The 21,078-nt window shown below is 42.7% G+C and overlaps 1 protein-coding gene across 2 annotated transcripts in view; it reads left to right on the plus strand.

Annotated features, from left to right (window-relative positions):
* SLIT3 (slit guidance ligand 3) overlaps positions 1-21,078 on the plus strand; it is a 524,200-nt gene that overhangs the window by 463,032 nt on the left and 40,090 nt on the right. For both annotated transcript variants that reach the window (XM_039701675.1, XM_039701676.1), the window contains 2 exons: positions 5,068-5,165; positions 11,187-11,326. In XM_039701675.1, coding sequence (XP_039557609.1) covers positions 5,068-5,165; positions 11,187-11,326 — 238 coding nt within the window. The remainder of the gene's footprint in view (positions 1-5,067; positions 5,166-11,186; positions 11,327-21,078) is intronic.

A 21,078-nucleotide genomic window follows, 5' to 3' on the forward strand; every position in this document is an offset into this window, starting at 1 on the left:
TGGAATAGCATTCCTGGGTATGCTCATGGAACACAGTGTTCTTCTCAGTTATCTTCCTGGGCATTTTCCTCCTAGCATTTTCCTTCCAGCCTGTCATGAAGTGGAAGATTTAGTAAGCCTCTTCCCTTAATGTAATGGTTTCTTATTAACTTCTGACCAGGAAACCCATAAGACAAGTGTTTAAATGTTTGTGAGACTGCGAGTTGGATGTGGATGCATTACTCCCACAATTAGGAATGTAAAGGACAAAGTGTGCAATACAGTGTCTTCGTAGATGTAATTTTGTCTGTTTTCCCTAAAAGCTTTAGCTGTATTTAGACCTTGATAATTAAGTTGTTTATGAAAATTTCCTGGTTCTTAATTTAAAGTCTCTATCAACTATATTTGTCTTCATTTAGTATTTTTGCTAAACACATGAATGCTACCATCTGTTCTCCACATATACCATCTAACTAAAATTTATTATGAGCACATTGTATGTTGTTAACAAGTCGAATAAACTTTGGTATTTCTGTTGTAGAGCTCATTTTTCCAGCATGCTGTGAAACACTGTAGTCATTGAGCAGGGCTGTAATTAGCTGCAAAGAGGTCTCCCTGTTCACAGAGCAGTGAGGCTGGATAGATTCCTGCCTGTCTGCAGGTGTCTCCCTGGCTGCCTGGGCCGTGTTTCTCCTGCAGCCAGCAGTGATGGTTTTATACACCAGGAGGTTCCCACCTTCTGCCTGTGGTGAACTCTGTGCTGCCACCCCTTATCTGTGCCCTACTGCTGATAAAAACGGGTGAAGGATCACATTGGGATGGACTGAGTTCAAACCTCTGCCACATGGGTGTGAATGAAACTCTTGGTCTACACAGACAATAGTGATCTTGAAAATTAATTGAAAAAAAATTATTGCAGTTGTTGAAACAGTGGTAAGGCAAATGAGTGCTTTTTTTACTGTATTATCCCTTCTTCTTCCTGCTGAGGGTTCTTATTAGGTTTTGCTACTTGTTATTGGGTGTTTTATTGATCATGATATAATGTTCCCAGTATTGGATCCTTGTAAAAGCTGGAATTTGGCACAGCAGTGCTGAGGAACAGCTTGTAGATACAGTAATGCCCAGTACAGGTAATTTGAAACAAAAAACTGACTCTTTCTAGCTGTGGCGAATAGTTCTGTTCTCATTCACTGAAGCATGGAGCTGGAGCAGCCCAGATAAGGTCTGGACCAACTGAGGTACTTCAGCTTTAAAAGGACAGCTGGACTCTGATATAAGTCCTCAAATAAGTTGCAGAAATTTCCTGTTTCAATGCCTAAACCTTTCCACTCCTACAGAAAATGAGAGAAAATATATAAAAGTGTTTTGGATCTGATGCCTTCCTATCAGACTAGACAAAAATTTATTGTATCCTACAAAAGCTCTAGAAGTAAAATATTGCACACAGAGGGACCTTCATCCTCTTTCTGTGAATTGCTGAGACAGTCCTATCTTCTTGCCTGTCCTTGAAACAAGTCTGCACCTCTCTTTCTGCTTCAGACCTCATTAAAAGGCTCTTTAGTCTTGAAGCAAATAGACAATATTCTCCTTTGTAACAATAGTTATTTCCAGGCAATGTAACTCAAGGAGTATTTCCCAACTCGCAGATAAATTAATTTTAGTGATGCTTGACAGCAATTCCATTTTTCCAGTAAGAAGTCTTACAGTAAATTGAGACTGGAGAATTGCGTTATTCATTTGAAAGATGTTTCTAGAATGTCTTTAGGCTCTTCTGGGTAGTGACAGTCTCATTCAGAAATAAAATGGCCTTGCTTTGCTGTAGATTTATTAGTACCACTATTTTCTGCAGCTTCTCTCCTCTCAGAGTTCCTTGTTTTCCAAAGTATTCTTTGTCAGAGAAGTTGTACTTGTTTTGTGCTATTGATAAAGTCAGCTCTGAGAAGATAATCCTCAGAGAAGGATTAAATGTTGTTTGCCCATTTATTACAATGAGTAAACTGAGTCAGTGAGACTCTGATTTTCTTAAAGCCACATAGCAACTGATTGTTGTAGTTGTCTGTTCAGCAGCACATTCTAATGGGTTTCTATGCTGCCTGAGGCCCAAGAAGCCAATAACTCAGCCATGTTCAGTACAGAAATGAGAGCAGAATTTGTCATGCGAAACTTCTTGTGCCAGTGCAAGAGACCGAAGGGACCTTGCTCTCATTTTAACATTTATCTTTATTAAATTTTTACAAGAACATTCAAATTAACCTGAGTAATTATAGAAGAAGTGATGGGCCTGTTTTACATGGTGTTCAACTATGACAAAAACCTTCAGAAAAACAGATGCTTTGCTGCTTGCTCGCATGGCTGCCAAGGGTTTAATATTTTAATGATACAGGGGTGAAGAGTTTGTATGGAATAGAAGTAGATGATGTTAGTGAAGTACCTATATAACAATGAATTCTCCAGGGACACAGGAAAAGTATAAAAAAACCAACAGCTTCCAGGTTCACTAGAAGAAGGTGGTGAACAGCCAGGACTCAGGGCACAGATGGCCGAGGGATGGGCAGTGCTGGAGCGGGCTGGGAGCGGATCAGTGTCACCGTTCCACGGCTCGCATCCGCAAAGCGCCGCGGGCCACACGGTGCCAAAATAAAACCTGCGTGAGCTTCCCTCGGCACCATCCCAATCCTCGCCTGAGACATTTGGGGACTGGGGCTTTCAGATGGAGAAGGACAGGCTGCTTGGCACACGGAGCACGGATGGAGCAGAGAGCCTGTGTGCCAGGCCTTGGGTGAGCGCCGTGCGTGCTGCGGGCCCTGCTGCGCTGGGGATGAACTCACAGCCAGGCACGGTGGCCAGGGCTCTCCGGTGGCCTTTGGAAGGGTTTCTCTTCTGATACAGCCGTGGAGAAGTCTGTCCTTCTTTCCTCGTATTTGCAGGAATTTTAAAATGCAAAGCTGCGTCTCCTCACTCTGGGGAATGCTGGAGACAGAGCCTCAGGAAATACAGCTTTGTTAACAAAGCTCCTCTGTGGTGTTGGATGAAATTATAATGTAAAAAGTATAAGATATGTATATACATACATATTGCTGGAGGCCAACACTATGAGGCTCAATAAGGTCAAGTGCTGGGGCCTGTCCTTGGGGCACAAGAGCCCCTGCAGCTCCAGGCTGAGGGCAGAGGGGCTGGAAAGCTGCCAGGCAGGAAAGAACCAGGAGGTGCTGGTCTCCAGAGACTGAACATGACCCCATATGCCCACATGGGCTAGAAGGCCAGTGGCACGTGGCTTGTACCAGAAACAGGGTGGCCAGCAAGACCAGGGCAGTGATTGTCCCCCTGTACTCAGCACTGGTGAGGCCACGCCTCGAGTGCTCTGTCCAGCTCTGGCCACCATCACTGCAAGACACTGAGGGGCTGGAGCATGTCCGGACAGGGGAACAGAGCTGGGGAGGGTTCTGGACAGTCCCAAGGAGTGGCTGAGGGATCTGGGGGACCCAGTCTGGAGAAAAGGAGGCTCAGGGGGGACCTTCTCCCTCTCCACAAGTCCCTGACAGGAGGGTGCAGCCAGGTGGGGGTCAGGCTCTGCTCCCTGGCAGCTGGCAATAGGAGAAGGCCTCAAACTGTGCCAGGGAAGATTCAGGTTGGATTATCAGGAAAAAATTCTTCACTGAACTTGTTGCTAGGCATTGGAATGGGCTGCCTAGGAAGAGGATGGAGTGATGATTTCTGAAGGTGCTCAAGAAAGAGCTGGGTGTGGCACTCAGTGCTCTGGTCTGGTTGTCACGGTGGTGATCAGCCAAAGGTTGGGTTTGAACCTGTAGGTCTTTCCCAGCCTAGTGATTCTGTGGTAATCAGTGTGCCTCATTTCTTCACAATGACTTCTCTGTTCTTCACATGATGGCCACATGTCCTGCCTGCTGCAAAGTACTGAAGTTGTCAGTGCTATTTGGAGGACTGACCCATAGGATGTGTGAGCAAGAGAGGAGCATCAGGAGTGGACAGACCAGATCAATTCAACCCTTTAGTAAAGTTCACACTCATAAGCTGATTTGAGGTTTTTGTGCCTTGGTTAGGCTTAAAATTGCACCAATTTCAAGATAAGCACTCTAGAGACAAATTAAGACAAAAAACCAACTACCTGGACTGAATTATTGTATCTCTCAAGATAGTTTTTTCCTCTTGACTGAAGTAATCTACCAGCTTTCCTGTAGATGAGCAAAGGTCCACTGCTAGCAGGATCTTCAGCAGGAGGAGCAGAGTGATCTCTTGAACTTCTTGTGATTGCTCAGATCCTTTGAGTATTGAGGCTTTTGGGTGGGTTTACTCCATCCTACTGTGTCAGTAACTGAAAAGCAAAACCAAGCTCTTCAATGTATTTGCCAGTTTTACAAATAGCTTTTCCTTATCAGCAGAATATAATGAGCAGAGATATATGTTTATGCCTTGCAGAAGAAGTAAAAGTCAGTAGCAGTGGAGGTTGCTTAAGCTGGTGAGGTTCTTTTAGAGCTGAGGTTCTGAAATTTTCTTAAGGGCAATGTTAAAGAATGGAACTGAGTCAATGATGAAATCTTGGTGTGTTCTGTGTAGAAATTCAAGCTCAGCTCCCAGCACACAAAGGGCCTCTCCCCCGTGGGTTCTGACTCTGGTAACGAGCAGCATGTGCTCTTGCAGGGTTTAACTGAGTGCCTGGTAAATGCAGTTGGTGAGTGCTGACTCCACGTGGGCTTGTGCTCACTGTGTGTGGCCTTCTGCTTACCTTTGGTCCTGAGTCATTCTTTTTATTGTAACTAACATTAAAGTGTGTTAGAATGATGGTGAAAGCAGCTGTTTCCTTAAAACACTCCAGTGAAAGAGTTCATTACAGTCTTGAACCTGAAGTGAGATACCCACCAGTCCCATTGGGTAAAGCAGTTGCCCCCAAATTCTCACTGAAGTCATGAATGAGTCTGATCATCAATAAAGAACATTAGGTGATGTCGTGGGTCTGAAGACCACAGACCTTGTGTAAGTGGTGCCACAAGTAGAGTGAAGGAACAAGAGACACTGACTAAGATAACACGAGTCTTACTAACCCTGTTTCTTTTGAATTTTCCCAAATAGGGTCGAGACTGCAGTGTGCCCATTAATTCCTGCATTCAGAATCCATGTCAGAATGGAGGGACCTGCCACCTCACAGAGGCAAATAAAGATGGATTCAGGTAGTAGCACAAAGTTCATTTAAAATGAGATTATAAAATTTAATGTGTTTCTGCTTTGCCTTAATGAACTGTACTGGCTACTTTATAGAAACTGCTGCATGTGGCATTTCCATTTGCCATACTAAACTATTGCTTTGGTTTCCTTGGTGTGACATATTGTTTCCTGTGAAACAGGCCTCCTTATTTCCTCATAATGCAATATACATTTAAGAGCTTTAGAGCAGTCTCTATGTTCTGCATTGTGTTATCTGTATCCTAATTTTCCTTGGGGCATTTCAGGCTCACATCTAAGCTGTTTTTGTATTTTTAAAGTGAACATCTGTTGCTTGACAGCCAGATCCAAAATGTTTTCATACTGAAGAATCTTGCAGACAAACAGGCTTTAAAGAAACAATTAAAAAGCATGGGGAGACTGTCACATCTTAAGCATTGTGGCTGCAAGAGAATAACCTCTGCAGCTGAATATTGTGGATTTCAGTTTGCCCATATAACAAAGATGTAGCATAGGTGGGGATACTCTGAGAGAAGTCCAGAAATTTTAATGAGATAGCTGGGAGATCTGCACTGCTGCAGGCACTACTTCACAGCTAAGAAAATACAAATGAGGCTTTGGTCACTCACTGTAATTCAAGTTGATAGAAATTTTCTTTTTAAGAAAGAGCTGCTAGAATTGTCATACATTTGCTCCTCCATGTTTACGCTGTTTCTTGCAAAAGAAAAAGCAGTAAACAGAAGAAATGCCCCAATGCTTCTCTCTGTGCCCACCCTCAAGAATTCCCTGCTTCCAGAAGCAGATACAGCACATCACAGCACAGGACACTGGTGATGCTACAGTGGAAAAGCACAGGTTGATGGGGATGAAGAGACACTGCCAGGCTCTGTAATGAACAGCAGCTGGAGGTTTCCAGCGTGGAGAACAGGAGCAGACATGGTCCCATCTCCATGAGGGGCAGCTCAGGGCTCAGCTGGAGCACCTGTGGCAGCCCCTGAGCAGAGCAGAGGAGTTTCCTGAGTCAAGATGTGTCAGCAGGGCCATGGTGGTGGGAGGCTCAGCAGGTCAGAGCATGTCCAGGTGGTCCTGCTGCTTGACAGACTCCGTATATTCTGGTGAAACCACTCCTCTGATCTGATCTACCTCCTCTTGATTCAGATTTTAGCAGGCCCAGCAGTTTTTGGAGCAAAAGTTCACGTTCAGTTTCTGCTTGAGAGAATTAATGGTCTGGTGGACTTCAGTTCACTTTCCTTTGTGGTCACTCAAGCTTTCTCCAGCTTGTGCCAATGTAGAACTGCACCATATTAGAATATCTGGAGTTTGTCACTCAGTACCCATTTTTCAAAAATATAGCTGATACTAAAAATGCAGTAGTAAAACATTTTATAATATCCATAATACAAGAATGAGAGCCTTCAACATATCTTTTGGACTGGGTTTTTCTTTAGCATTTTTGTTTTGTTCTGTGGTAGCAGATAAAGAGTTTTGAATGACCTTAATTGAGAGCCACTTCTGCATTTCTCTCATGAATTGAATGAATTTTACAATTTCATAGGCTTTGCCTCAGTTCCAAATGAGCATTGTTTTTGAGATCCTTTATAAAACCGCAGGGGTGGTTTTGTTGCTGAACAACATTCGAGGCTTTTTAGGGACGGGTTCTGCTTTTTATAGTTATTTATATAGTTTCAGTTGGTCTAATAAAAGACACATAAAACCATATCTCATCAAAACCCTGCTGCATCAAATTGAATGTTCAGCATAAGCATTGCTCCATTTTCTCCTTGTTTTTCATTCAGTCACTCCATAACCTCTGTGGCTCTGCAGAACTGTGGAGCTTTATCATGGCTTAGGGAAATGTGGCATGGAGATGGAACAAGGAAGATACAGAAACATTTTGAAATTGAACTTGGTTAGTTGGGTTGGGGTTTTTTGGTGGGAAATCCCTCCAGTGGATGGCAGCAGTCGGAGTTATGTGCATATAAATTGTGTTCACCAGGATGGGAAAACGCTGCCCTACGTTATGTGCTGTGAGGAAGCGGATGTCAGAAACGTTTTCATGAGAGGCCTCCTTGGATTTTTTTGTTGTGTGGCCTGTAAAAGAAATTATATCTTCTGTATATTCTCTTCCCTAGGGAAATATATTCATACACAAGCCCTACTGCCAAACTTGTCAAATCTTTACTCTTGTAAAAAGGAAACTTAAGCCAAAGTTCTCTCCCTGTGAAATGCCAAGCTGTTTAACTCTCAAGTTTCTGTGGCCTTAGACAAAAAAATTACCATTTGAAATAATGCTAAGGTGGTGATGTTCCCCCCAAAGACAGGAAGCTCTTAATTATGACTGAGATTCCAGCCCAACGCCCCTGCTGTGCCTGGTGCCCACAAGGGCTGTCAGCAGCAGGGGCCTGAGGCACTCAGGTTTGCTGGAATGGCAGATCTTGGTGGGACAGCCAAGGGCAAAGGTTCAGCTGCAGTTACTCCATCTTCTTTTACCCTTGCACTTTTTCAATCCTGAGTCATTTTCATATTCTCTTCTTTCAAGTAGGGGCGACCTCTGTGTTGAGGAATAGATAAGTGACACGGTGTGGCTCAGAGGGGTGGAAATGTGAAGTTCTTCCTTTGAATTGCTCGTTCTAACCTAATCTGTGCCTGCCTTGACAAAAGGTTGCCCAAAAAGTCACTTATTAAGGCTGATGAAAGAGATGGCCAGTGAGACAGGTCCTGGTGGTTCAGCACGTGTGCAAGGGAGGCTTTGGCAGGAGCAGAGCTGCCAGCTCTGCTGCACACAGGCAGCAGCTGATCTCTGCTAACCTGCGGTGCTGGGACACAAAGGCTCTGGGTTATTTTAACTTTTCTCCATATAAAACCCCCTCCGGTTCCCAGATCGCTTTTTTTAGCATTTTCCACAAACTGTAAGTGCCCTCATAAATGTAAAATCCTGGAACTGATTAACTGCCTAGTGTTAATTCTGCGTAGTTCAAGGAAAAACATTGCACTTCCAGACTTTCAGGCTACTCCATTGGGATATAGACATAAAAGGCATCTTTACCATGAAATTGTAATATTCCTGAAAGAATTTACTATATCTATTTAAAAGCTATTTTTTTTAAATTTTACAGACTGTATGGATATCTATTTTAATAAACAGATGCTAAATTGTTTCATTAGAATTTATTTTAAAAATCTAGTACAGTAAACTTTAAAAATTGCCAGCATGGAAAAAAACTTCCAAAATGCTTTTGGTCCAATAGTTTACCCCAAAATGTTGCAATTTGTGTTCCCTTGAAACTTCATGAGGATAATGGGATTATCCCATGTTATGTAATTCTTTATAGGAAAATACAACGCCAGTTCCTGAACAGGAGGAATAGGGAATTTGGACTTTTATTAAAACACAGCAACTTTAGGAAACAGTTGTTTCCTGCATGGCTCCATTGTTTCCAAAATCCACATGAAATGCTGTCTCACACTGCTTTACTTCTGAGTCACTGCAGTTTTCATCATTGTCTCTGGAATTCATTTTCTCCCTCGGTCAGCTGGAACCCAAGTTTGATGACCTTCCAGTCACTCAGCAGACTTCATTTTTCTTCTAAGCTTTTTCTGGGATAGTACATACAAACAGTCCCAAACTGCAATTCTTTCAACATGTGCTTCAATCCAGGTCCCAAGTTGTATGTTTTATCTTTTCATTTCAGGCCTCATATCTGGTACATTTGAATGCAAATTCAAATCAAGAATTTTACATAAGCAATAATGTAGACTCCCTATAGTACATAAGGACCAGTAGCCAAATGTCATCAATTATTCTGACATTTCCCTGAGTATGGAATGTGTCCTAATACTGAGCAATTTATGTTAACAATCCCAAATGAATTGTTACTAATGGTATCTGCACTGTGAACCATTACTGTGATAGTGTTTAATAATGTCATTTTTAATTGCATACATCCACGCTGTCCCAATCCTTTTGTGGAAGGAAAATGGTGTTATGTTCACATAAAAAATCACCAGCACAAAGCCACTTTTGTTGCTTTTCTTTAACTGGAGACAAAAATTTCTGTTCCCAAACTGAGACCTTGTTTTCCAAGTTGCAGCCTGGAGCATATTTTTATGACTGAGTTATAAACCCCTGAAAATGGGGTTTTGTAATCAAAAATCAAGACATGATGAATGTATCACTGTATTTAATTGATGTCTTTAACCCCCCTCCCTGACACTTGCATTGCCACGAAAGATGGTGTGCCAGCTCTTCTTTCTGCCTCCTGTGATCCTCTGGCTCTGGGTCAGCAAGAGGACATGTTTTATTAGCAATAATGAGCTTGAGACAGGAAAAGAAAATATTCCTTATTGATTTATTGTGCCCTAAATTGGATTTATTGGAGCAGTTTCATTTTGGTTATTCATGGTGAAGGTTTTCTAACCCTCATGACCTGTGGATGGTCCCTGTAGAATGAAGATGACTCTGAATGTGACCAGTGTCCCTTTTCTATACCCATCTGGGAGATCTTCCTCTTGTGGTGGCTCAAGACACATTCCCTTCCCATTTTTTCTCCTCTTTATTACTCCTCTCTGAGATTGCACCTCATGAGGAATCTAACCCAGCCCTCATGATCCAGCCTGGGACTACTGAGGGTGGATGCAGAGCTTTGTGTCATCCCTGCCTTGGGAGTGCTGCACTCTGCTCAGGCTGTGGCACACAGCAGGAAGGGAAGGCAAAGTCCTGCAGCTTTCTCCATGGATTCTGAAGAGCTCCTGTTCCCCCAGGGCTTTCCCCATCTCCTGCATAAAGCAGGATAATCACCTCAGGTCCTTTTTGTCTGTCAGAGTTGGAAACAGCACCCTGCAGCTACGTCTGCCTTGGAAATCCTCCTGGTTTCCAAAAGCAGTGGATGGCAATTAGTGTGACTGCTGTAGTGCTTTCTGGTTTTCATCCTCATCAATCAGTGGTGCTTTTTATTTGTTCAGTTTCTTTTCTGCCACCAGAGCCTGCATAAGAAAGGAAATGAACAGCAGAGTGAATGTGTAGTTTGGACTGGGACTGCAAAGAGCCCTTTCTGTGACTACTGAACAGCAGTGCTGGCACTTCAAAACTGACATGTCAAATATCATTGCTGGCTTCTCAGAAGCCCCTGATATTACTGGAGCACTTAACTCCTGATTTTAGACTCTCTTTGAGGAAACTCTGCCCTCACCTCTTCATCACTTACAGATAGTTTAAAATATAAAGGTTCTGTTTGCAACTGTAGCTTCTAGATCTAGAGAGGAAATGGAGATTGAAAAAAAAACCAAGCCATTCTTCAGCCATTTAGTTTTCTATCTTCCCTCTAGGGACCATACATTACACTCCTGTGAGATAAAATGTCTAGTGCAATTATTCTTCACTAGTGTCCACATCCTCACAGAACCATTACTAGATGCACCATGGTCTGTGTTTTAGTTGAATTATCTGGGCATCATCAGCTCTTCTCCAAATAGATGTTGAGGGAGCTGAAATCCTACAGCACTTGTAAAAGCAGTCATTCCCAAACATTTCTTGTTTGGACAAGTGACAAAGCAGTAATGAGAAGAAAATACTCATGTCTGTAAACTCGACTCAAGCTGCTGTTCTTTGAAGAGACCGAGGTTGCCAAGCTGTCCTGTGACTGTGCAGTCCTCAGCAGGCAGATGTCCACATTCTCACAAAAACATCAACAGGGAGGCCAAGGTTTTGAATATTGTGATGAATGTTTACTCTCCTGCCCTGGAGTTGCTTCAGCTAAGGGCCAGAGTTACCAATAAAGCAAGCAAAGGGAGCATGGCAGAGGCTGGCTCCTGAGGATGACTTTTGTCTCGTGTAAATAATTACATGACCCCAGGAGCCATCAGACTGCATCTTTCACCAAACACTTGGGGTTAAATTGCTCTATGCCTCACGGCAGCAGTGAATTTGGCTCCAAGTGGTTTTTATATGTTTTCATTTCAGTTTTACACCTCAAACCTCCTGTCCCTTTAGATCCATGCTAACATTTCTTTTTGTTTTTCTTTATCCAAAGCTGCTCTTGTCTTCTTGGGTATGAGGGGGAGAGGTGTGAAATAAACCCAGATGACTGTGAAGATAATGACTGTGAGAACAACTCTACCTGTGTGGATGGGATCAACAACTATGTGTGTCTCTGCCCTCCTAATTACACAGGTAAGAAAGGGCCACAACCAGAGAACAGGAATCCATGAGGAGTGCCTGAAGGGAAGGGTCCAAATTAATGTTTATTTAGTGCATAAGCATATAGTTAACTGAAAATCTAATCCCCTTCTAAACAATCTGAATCTCTTCCTGGAAAAAAATGTTAATTCTACTAATATTGTAATATATGTGCTCACAAACATGGACACTGTCTCAGTCAAAATACTGATGCCTCATTGTAAAATACATTAAAAAACAGTATTTAAGGGATCAGAGAAGTGTCTACTTCAGTGTGCACATTCTCAGTACTGAGCCTGATACACACCTGTCCGGAACCTTGGAAAACCTTGGCTTAGGGGGCATGGCTTTCACCTGAGATCTCAGGGCTCTGCATGTGTTAAACACAGTGAGCCTGACAATGTGCTGCTCAATTCCTGATCCCCATTTCACAGCTGGGTGAGCAAAGGCTCTGTAAGAGGCTGCAGGCTCTGGTGTTGTCTTCAGTGTGAGCCAGGTCAGGGAGCAGGGGCAGCTGCTGGTCTGTGGTGTCAGGGCTTGGTGATGGAGTCAGGAATGGGATGAGTGTCTCCAGTACTGTCCTGCATTGCAGATAAATTCCCTCCTAAATCTTCTGCAAGAGTGTCTTTGTTTGAAAAGACAGGTTTCTGCTAAGGAAGGCAGGAGCCTCCCCTGAAATGGAAAATGTAAACCCCTTCCCTCCCAGTTGTTATAATTTTGAAATTAAGGGGCTTTCAGGCAAAGATAAGGGACTCCCAGGCAAAGAGCAGGAATAACAGTTCTTTATTAGTGAAGAAAATTTTAAAAAACAAAAAAACAAAAAAAAACCCCAAAATAATGCAGTAATACAAAACACCATTGACAGAGTCAGAGCATGCCCTGGCCCCCAGTGGGTCAGGGTGGTGGCACAGTCCCATCCCATGGGGTCTCAGCCCTCCTGCGTGCCAGCTGTGCTTCTGCATAGGAGCAGAATACACACACCCATTTCCAGCCTAAGACTGGAGACTAAGCAGAGACTCACCTAAGTGGAATCTAAAAATGGTTCTGCTCAAGGCATTCTGGAGCATTCCGTGGACTCATTCACACAGCCCAGCCCACCTGGCTCAGCATGGAGGGTGAGGAAACACCTGCAGGAGTTCCTGCTCCAGCCTTTGAAATGGGGATATTGCCTCCTGAGCATGGAGAAGCAATGAAGGGCTTCTTGTATGCTGGAATATATTACATGTCAAGGGATTTAATGAGGATCAAGCTTGAGTGCCTGAGTAAGGCAGGAGGAAAGCTTCTAGAATTTCCAAACTCTTAAAATACTTTTGTGGCTGATACAAAGGAGGCCCATGGTAAATCTTCAGCTGAGAAAAGCCTTATGACTCAAATGTACATTTATTGGGTCTCTAAAATGATATTTCTGCCAAAACCTAAAAAAAAATTCAGCTTAGCAAAGTAAGGAATTTTGCTTGTAGGATGTTGAGCCCATTGTGCTTACTTGTGCACTATTTATGTCAGCTACTCTTGGGTGGTTTCTAACAGAACTCAATGCAAGGAGGCAGAGTCTTTACATTTACAACAGGATATGGATTTGACCAGCCAAGAAAAAACATATCCAGTAAAGAACTGGATGAATCCAGCATATATGCAAATACACTTTCCTTTCCACAGGATTATTGCAGAGGTTTTTTTTTTTCCAGACAATAAAGGTAGGAAAAAACTAAATTGGAATTTCTTCTCAAATGGCCATCTGGATGGAAACTCATGTGATAATAAGAATCAGTTTTGAAATATTTTTACTCAACTTCCAGTGGGTTTTGTTTTATTAATTTTTGGTTTTGTTTGTTTTGTTGTTTGTTTTGGGTTTTTTAACCTAATTTTGTCTGTGCTGTGCTTCTGCTGATTAGCAGGAGTTTGTCAAATACCAGAACTCATTGTTGCCATGTGGGTAATATACAACCACACAATAAGCATGTGCTATCATAGTGCAGGCAATAAGCTTGGTTACAATTGGGGGAAAAAAAACAAAAACAAAAACAAAAAACAAAACAAAAAAAAAACTATGGAAGAAAATAAGGAAATACTTCCAGAAAATACAATATGAATCATAGGTGAAAAAGGTTGCAAAAATAGGAGTGTTGCTTAAATTAGAATCTGAAGGGTTACAATAGTTAATGTTGCTTAAAATAGGAAGAGTTTGGTGAACTATGATACCTGAATTGCCTTAACCTGCTTTACCTCCATTTTGGAGGGGCTTATTTCATCAAACCTGATCAGTCCCCTGGCAGGATGAGCTGCAGTGCAGCTGGCTGGGCTGAAATGTCCCTCAGAGCTTCCCCAGGCCACGGAGCAGGGCAGGGAGCAGCATGAAATGGCTGGAAGAATTGAAGCCATCAGACAAACAAAAGTACACCCAAGCCAAGCAAACCTGAGCAATGGCTTTGAGGGTCCTTACAGTTGAATCCAACCACAAGAAATGGGGCATCATGTGAAGTTGCTCAACTGACTGAATAAAAGTGGAGGAAATGCCATGGAAGCACAGAGGGAAGTCATGAAAGCACACCTTGAAATGGTTTGTGTGCCTGACCTGGAAAGAGAGGGAGCTACTGGCCAACTTGACTGAAGTCTCCCGTGACATCCAGGGCATCTCTAGGTATATTCTCTTTAGATGAACCTTTTTGTACTGAAGGAATATCTGACACTGCTATGGCAGTATCTATTAAAAAACAATAAAGAAAAGGTAGGTTCAGATGAGTTCAGTATTGCACAGAGTAGGAAGGCCAAGAGTTCAGAGAGAAAGCAGCTCACTCCAGGGCTCAGGAGTGCTTATTCCTTTGCTCAGAACTGTGTTTTGAGGTACCTGCCTTTCTCTGGAGCTAAATGTTGTGTTACCAGACTGTGTGTGCTCCAGCTTTGCCAGGTGTATGGATTTGATCATTTGATCTCTTTCTTTGAGCAAAGAAAGGCAGGGGTGTACAGTCCATGGAAGCAGTTTTCCTGTGAAGTAGTCTGGGGGACAATGACCTCTCAATGCCTGAAAGGGCACAAACATCCACAGCCAGGCTGTGTCTAGCAGGACAGAAAATATAGGTGATATCTCTTTATGTTGTACCCAAATATTATCCTTAGTTCTGTTGTTAACAAGTCGTATTCAGACAGAGTAAGCTTTTTTTTTTTTTTTCCTCACAAACGTTTGTATGGAAAATAGAAATTACTTTGAAAGGTTGACTGGCTGGGGTTTGTGGCTGAACAATTCCAGACCATCTATTTTTATCAGTGCAATTATGCAAGAGTTGTGGGTTCTATGTACAAATGGGATTTCTCAGCTGTAGTTAACCCCCACGTTCAGTCAGGTCTGTCTTGCACTGAGCTCTTTCTGCACTGACAGCCTGGGATGTTTGCAGTAACCTGAGCTTAGAGGTGCCCAGCTCAGTTCCTGCAGATTCCTGCTTTTCTCCCCTGCCAAGCAGGGAGCCTGAATTCCTCATCACCCTTGTGCTCTTGGATGTCACAGTGCTGGTAACAGGGCAGTGATATTTCAGTAAACTCTGCATTTAGAGAACAAATATATGCTGTAATACAGAAAATAGTCTGAATGCAGGGAAGAAGATCCAAGAGTGTGTCTGTGTGTTGTTCTGTAAGAAATAGTTGGGGTCCCCCTTGGCTAAGTTGAGCAATGGTTAAATCATGACTGTAAATCTTATATTCCTAAATGAAATACAAATTAAAAATGAATGTGTTGAAAATTTTGACTATTGACAGAGTCACAGTATCCAGGCTTTGGTTTTTTCCATACCTTAGTGTGTTTCTGCTCTATCTGCTGTCTGCCTGGTTTTATTTGTTATAGCCTTTTTAGGGAACAATATCCCAAATTATGATGCATGAATTTTGCTTTCTTGGTTGGAAAAATGAAGGCCAAAAATCTTTCTTCAATTAATAAGATTTTGCAGTGTTTTCTTTTCAAATTCTTTGACAGTCTTTCCCCCGACTCAGAGTAGATGAAAAATGGCCAGCTTGTTAAGTGACTGCTGAGGAAGGAATTTCCCACACTCCAGCCCCATTTCACTTTCATTTAAAAAAAGAAAAAACCCACACCAAAAAGCAGCCCACGCTCACACAATAACCTCCTTCCTAGTTCTTTTCCATCTATTAACTTTAAAACAATGTGGAATTACAAATAGATTCCATGAAGTAGTAAATGCAAGCTAAAGAAGACAAAGCTGAGAGGAGGCAGACAGCTGAACGCCATAAGAAAGCTTCAAACCCATACCCACCATCACCAGCTTTCCTCACCATTCTTAAAATCAATCTTTTCAATATTTGTTGCCTGTATTTAAATAACCAAACCAATACTCGTGCTGTGTGCAAAGTCCTGATGGCTTTAATTGCCAGCTGATATCTTATTTTTCCTCTGCCCAACTGGTTATTTTAATCCTGAAGCTGAATTATAAACATGTAATTCCTCCAGAACAATCATGTACCCAAATCCAGCCAGCTCTGAGGAGTCTGGGGTTGTTTTACAACCTGCTTGGACTTTTGGTGGTTTACAGCTTCTCCTTGCAGTTTTGTAGGCTCTCCTTCCCTTCAAAAAGAAGCAATCATAGGGACATCAAAAGAGAAGGATATGCATTAGATCAGTCATCCTGGTTCTTGCCTTTTTTGTATTTTCCTAATCTCTGCCTTTTTGGCCTGTCCCCAGCTATTGACACAAACATTGTGTTTTCCCTTCAGCTTTGTGGTGTAGGAATATAGGGCAAAATTCAGAGAGTTTTCCCTTCCATTTCTGTTTCCTGCTCACTTCTGTCACAGACCTCCTTCAGCCCATCACTGCTTTGCTCATAGTCCTACACTGAAACTCAGAATCTCATCCCTCAAAAGACATCCTGTCCTCAGCCTCGCTGCCCTCTGTGCATCCACGTGAAGAGGGGTCCAAACATGTACAGAGGAGCAAATGGGCTGCACCAAACATGCCCTGGGTGCTTTGAATGCTTTGGTGCTTTGCCTGCTGGTTTATTTGGTTTTGTTGTTTGCTGTGACTTTTCCTCCTCCTGTCTGATTTTAGCAGAAGTAGAAATATGTAGCACTTAATACAAAAAAACCCAAAAAACAAAAAACCCAAAAACCTAAAACCAAAAAAACCCAGCCAGGAAATCTATTCCTATTTGCCAAAGATCCTAAAAAGCCTCAACAATGCAATGCTCTCACCTCTTTGTTCTGAAACCTAAAAAAACAATAAATTAGTGGCTTCCACTACTGAAAATAGGTTTTTACTAAAATACCCAGTAACCCATGGCAGAGAGAGGGCAGGAGCAAGTGTTTTAAAATAGTTTGCCTCCCTGGGAAAAAGCTGCAAGCAGTTTGTATCACTGAAAAAAAATCTCTCTCAAAAGAAATAGTAATAAAATAAAGCTAGGAACTATTTCTGGTTTGATGTGTTTGGAAGAGAAGGCTGAGATCTGTTTTACCTTAGGGGACCTTGTGGTGTGCTGTGGTAGATGGTATCTGAGAGGTCTGCAGCTCTTCTAGAGCCCAGGTCCCTGGTAGTGATTAGGAGCCCTTTTGCTGGGGTGTCCCACAGTGGGAACTCTGTCTGGCCAAAGCCCAGCACCAGTGCAGCCAGACAGCTCCAGGGAGAGCTGCACCAATGCAGCCAAGGAGAACTGCACCCATGCAGCCAGACAGCTCCAGGGAGAGCTGCACCCATGCAGCCAGACAGCTCCAGGGAGAGCTGCACCCATGCAGCCAGACAGCTCCAGGGAGAACTGCACCAGTGCAGCCAGACAGCTCCAGCTGTGTGGGGCTTGTGGCTGTCCCCACCGTGCTGGAGCCCTCCCAAGGCTGGCTGCTGTGTCACACATGTGGCACCCGTGTGGCTCTGTCCCCGAGCCACCCCTGGACAGGCTGAGGGGGATCATGGCACTGAAGCTGCTTTTCCCCCCCAAATTTTTGCTACAGGAGCAAGGAGGTTTGAGGTGGCGTGGTTCAGCTTGTGGTTCCACAGGGATCTGGACTGCCTAATAAATGCTGAAGGCTTAACAAGTACTTAACTATCAACTCCTTTCAAATTTTGGAACTTCAGCCATAATTTCCTCAAGACAGAGAAAATTGTGGTCAGAATTTAGTGTGTTTTCTTCCTTTGTATTTGGAGGAGTTCTGCCTTACATGGAAGTTTCTCAGTTTTAGTTACTTGGCAGATGTGAAGTGTACTCGCTTTCTGCATGAAACACAAAAAGGCGCCCACATTTCCCAGTTGTGTAACTGGGAATGAGAAGTGCTGGAAGACCTGGAAGGTTTGGGCTTTGTTCAAGAGCCTAAGCCCGTTTCCAGCCCTGTTTTGTGAAGAGAGAACCACATGTCATTGCTATCAGATTGGACTCTTATCTGACCCTCTGGGAGGAAATAGCACAGCAGCTGGCAGTGCTGCAGCCTGTCTTCAGCCTCAGTGTGGGTGTCCTGCTATGCTGGAGTGCTCAGCTCCAGGTCTCCTCTGGTCAAACTCCCCTCTCTCAAATGTAAAGTGGCATGTTTGTGCAATAAGATATACCAGAGAATTCCTCCTTGTTCATCAGGACACAGCATGCCTGCAGGAAAGTGGAATGTCAGCTACTGCTGTCCTTTAGGATGAGCAGAGTGAATTCATCCCCAAATGGGATCTGAGAGTCATTAAATCCAGTCTGTCGAGAAACACAGTGGGAAACAAGGAAATCAGTCAGCTCCTGAAGAACTGTGTGCTGTGGAAGGGACCCAGGCTGCAGCAGTTCTTGGAGAGCTGCAGCCTGAGGGAAGGAGCCACGTTGGAGGAGTCCATGAAGGACTGTATGGGAGCTCTGGAGCAGGGAGGAAGGAGTGCTGGAGACAAAGCATTTTTAACAGGCTCCAGCCCCATTCCCTGCTCAGAGCAGCATTAATCCACAGGGTGTCCTCTCTGCCAGCCCAGGAGGAACATCTCAGATAATGTGTGGCATCTCAGGTGTCACTTGCTGCACTAGACTGTGTGGATAGCTGAACTGATCCTCAACTGATTCCAAACAACTGGAAAACATGCATATGAATAAATACAGCTCAAAAATATAGGGTGTCCAGCAAAATGAAGATCTTTCCCAGACACTGTGGTTCTGAGGAATAGTGCTTTAGGCAGGTCACCACCTTGAAGGGGCACTGGAAACTGTCTGGTTCAGTTAATGTTTCACACACTGTATTGTGTGGCATTTAGGGTGTTGAATATGGTTTGTCATACTTCAGCAGTGCCTAGAACACATTCCTTCTTTGAGATTCTGAAACAGTGAAAGGATCATTATCTCCCTGCCCAGATCTGCTTTTACCCATGCTCCCTGTGTTGAACCTTAAGGTTAGGGAGAATTTCTCCTTGAATCTGAAAAACAAACTACTGTGGGAATCCCAGCATGGGATCAAACTTAAGGGTTCCCACTTAATAGGTCAAAATCTGGTAAGTGAAAACTTGGGAGTTTTTAACAATTAAGACAGGATAAAAAACCATAAAGTAACTCTTTGCCTGCTAAGCATTGTGGGCAGTGTTTGTCAAGCAAGAGCAAATTTCAGTGATCATGCAGAATTTACTCTGCTGCAGTGCATTTCAGGTGATTTCTTTTATGTTTTTATATCTAACATGATAGCATTTGCTGCTGAAGGATTTTTACAGAGTTTCTCATTTATTCATTGCAAGTTGAAATAGTTTGGAATAAAATTTTTTATTATTATTTTCTTAGATGAGATTTTCATCAAACATCAACAGCATTCCTTACTGAATTACTTCCTTGGAGGAACACCCTGTCTGTTCCACCCAACCATTTTTAAGTTCAGTGTTCTAAAACTTCCAATTGGCACTGACTTCTTTTTAATGACTGAGCAGAGAGAAGGGGAAAACAAAACACAGCAAACATTTCTTCCAATACAATTTATTAGATATAAAATGAGTAATCTCCTATGAGGAAAAACAGCAGAGTGTTTTTTATTAGCAGCAAAGAGACGAGTTCCATTCAGACTTACCTGGCAGAGCTCAGAATGTTGCAACACACTATTTAACCACTCACCCTGTGCAGCCTGGAAAAGTTTCCATGCTGTGGATGGAGGCCAGGCTTTCTCCATCCTTCCTTCACCATAAGCACATTCCTTTTCTCAAGTAATATTGTGAAATTCTCAACAGCATATTTACTGCCAGTTCCGCAGGCCCTACCAAAGCTTCTCTTGCATTAAGGACGGGGATATTTTCTATGTTGTTTTGTCAGTATATTACAACAAAGTATCACCCAGCTGACACATGGAACAAAAGAAAAATCATTGAACTCATTGGTTGCAAATTGCTGCTGTACATTGTCTTTTCAGAACTGCAGTTTCACTTAAAGATAAATAAGTAAAATACTTTTACTGCATCCAGCTTCTCTTTTACTGATTAGGGAGGAATAGTGTAGCTTGGATCCTGGTTTTCAAAGTCTAATGGGGCATGAAATAAATAGCTCTCATGACAGCACAGAACGGAAAAAAGATAGATGATTATTAAACTGTGTGTAAAAGTCATCTTTATTGCCCTATTGTTGTTTTGGCTTCGCTCTGAGACGTGGGGAAGGCTACAGAAGAGCCTGAGCGTGTTTCTTGGCAGCTCTTCATAAGCAATGAGCCCTGTGGAAAGCCCCATGAAATTCATGGTTCTGTTGAAAAATAAGGCCAGGAAAATGTTGCAAGAGGCAAAAAAAACCCCAAACCTGCATTTTTTTAACACAATGTCAGTGAAGGTGACAAGGGAGGTGGTTTTGAAAGAGCAGAATACCTTGGCTATTGTTCAGGGATTTTTTTCTCTCTCTCTCTATCTCTCTCTCTTTTTTTTTTTTTTTTTTTTTCATGAGTTAGCAGCAAAGGGAGATCCACCTGTTAAAGTTCCACCTGTCATTATAACTTGGTTCTCATCTGAAAACTGCAATATTTTCTGGTATATCAGATTGCTCTCTTCATCTGTCCAGCATCTGCTTGCATGTTACCTATTCTCTTCAGCTTGGATTAAAGAGAAAAAGTGTGCCTTGATGGAACAAAAGCATTATTTGGGATTAGAAGAGTTGTTTAACTGATTATAAATTAAATGTAGCTGTGGTTCTCCTGTCTGTTTTCTAGAAGCACTTCAGAAACCCGTGTGTACCCAAACTGGAGCTGTGATTTGAGAACATGTAGGAGAAAGGAAAATGGGGAGGTTGGATGGTTTCCTACACTTGGGAAAGCATTACACTGAAGTTCTCTCTTGTTTTAGCATGATCAAATATCCTCCACAAAGAGAAGCAGTGCTGCTAGGAGCTGGCCTAAGATGAATGTCCGGTTTGTTTTTAGGTTCACATAACTATCCAGTGAGAAATTTGGACTAGACCTTTAATTGCTGCACAGAGAAGCAGCCCTGTGTCACTCCAAAAAAAAAGAGGATCACATTTTTCCTCTGATACTGACATTAAAGCGACCAATGAATATTGAGCTCTCAGGTCTGAGGGCAGATTTTTTGGCCCAGATAATTTTCTGAGCGCATAAAATATGAGAAAGACATTGTGTAGCTGGTGCCTTGGGTTTTGCTTTTCAAAAAGTGTTTTATTTCCCTGGCATGCCTTCTGCAGCATCAACTGAACATTGGTGGAGCCTGAAATAATGACCAAGAGGTATTTTCTTCCTGAGAAGAGGCTGCTCTAGTTGCAAGGCGTTCCCAAGTGAGCTCCCTAATGAGTGATAGATGGGAAAAATAACAGGAAGGATCCTTAAATGTTCCAAGT

The sequence above is a fragment of the Passer montanus genome, unplaced genomic scaffold, assembly GCF_014805655.1.
Source record: "Passer montanus isolate IOZ18808 unplaced genomic scaffold, ASM1480565v1 scaffold15, whole genome shotgun sequence".
Classification (NCBI taxonomy): Eukaryota; Metazoa; Chordata; class Aves; order Passeriformes; family Passeridae; genus Passer; species Passer montanus.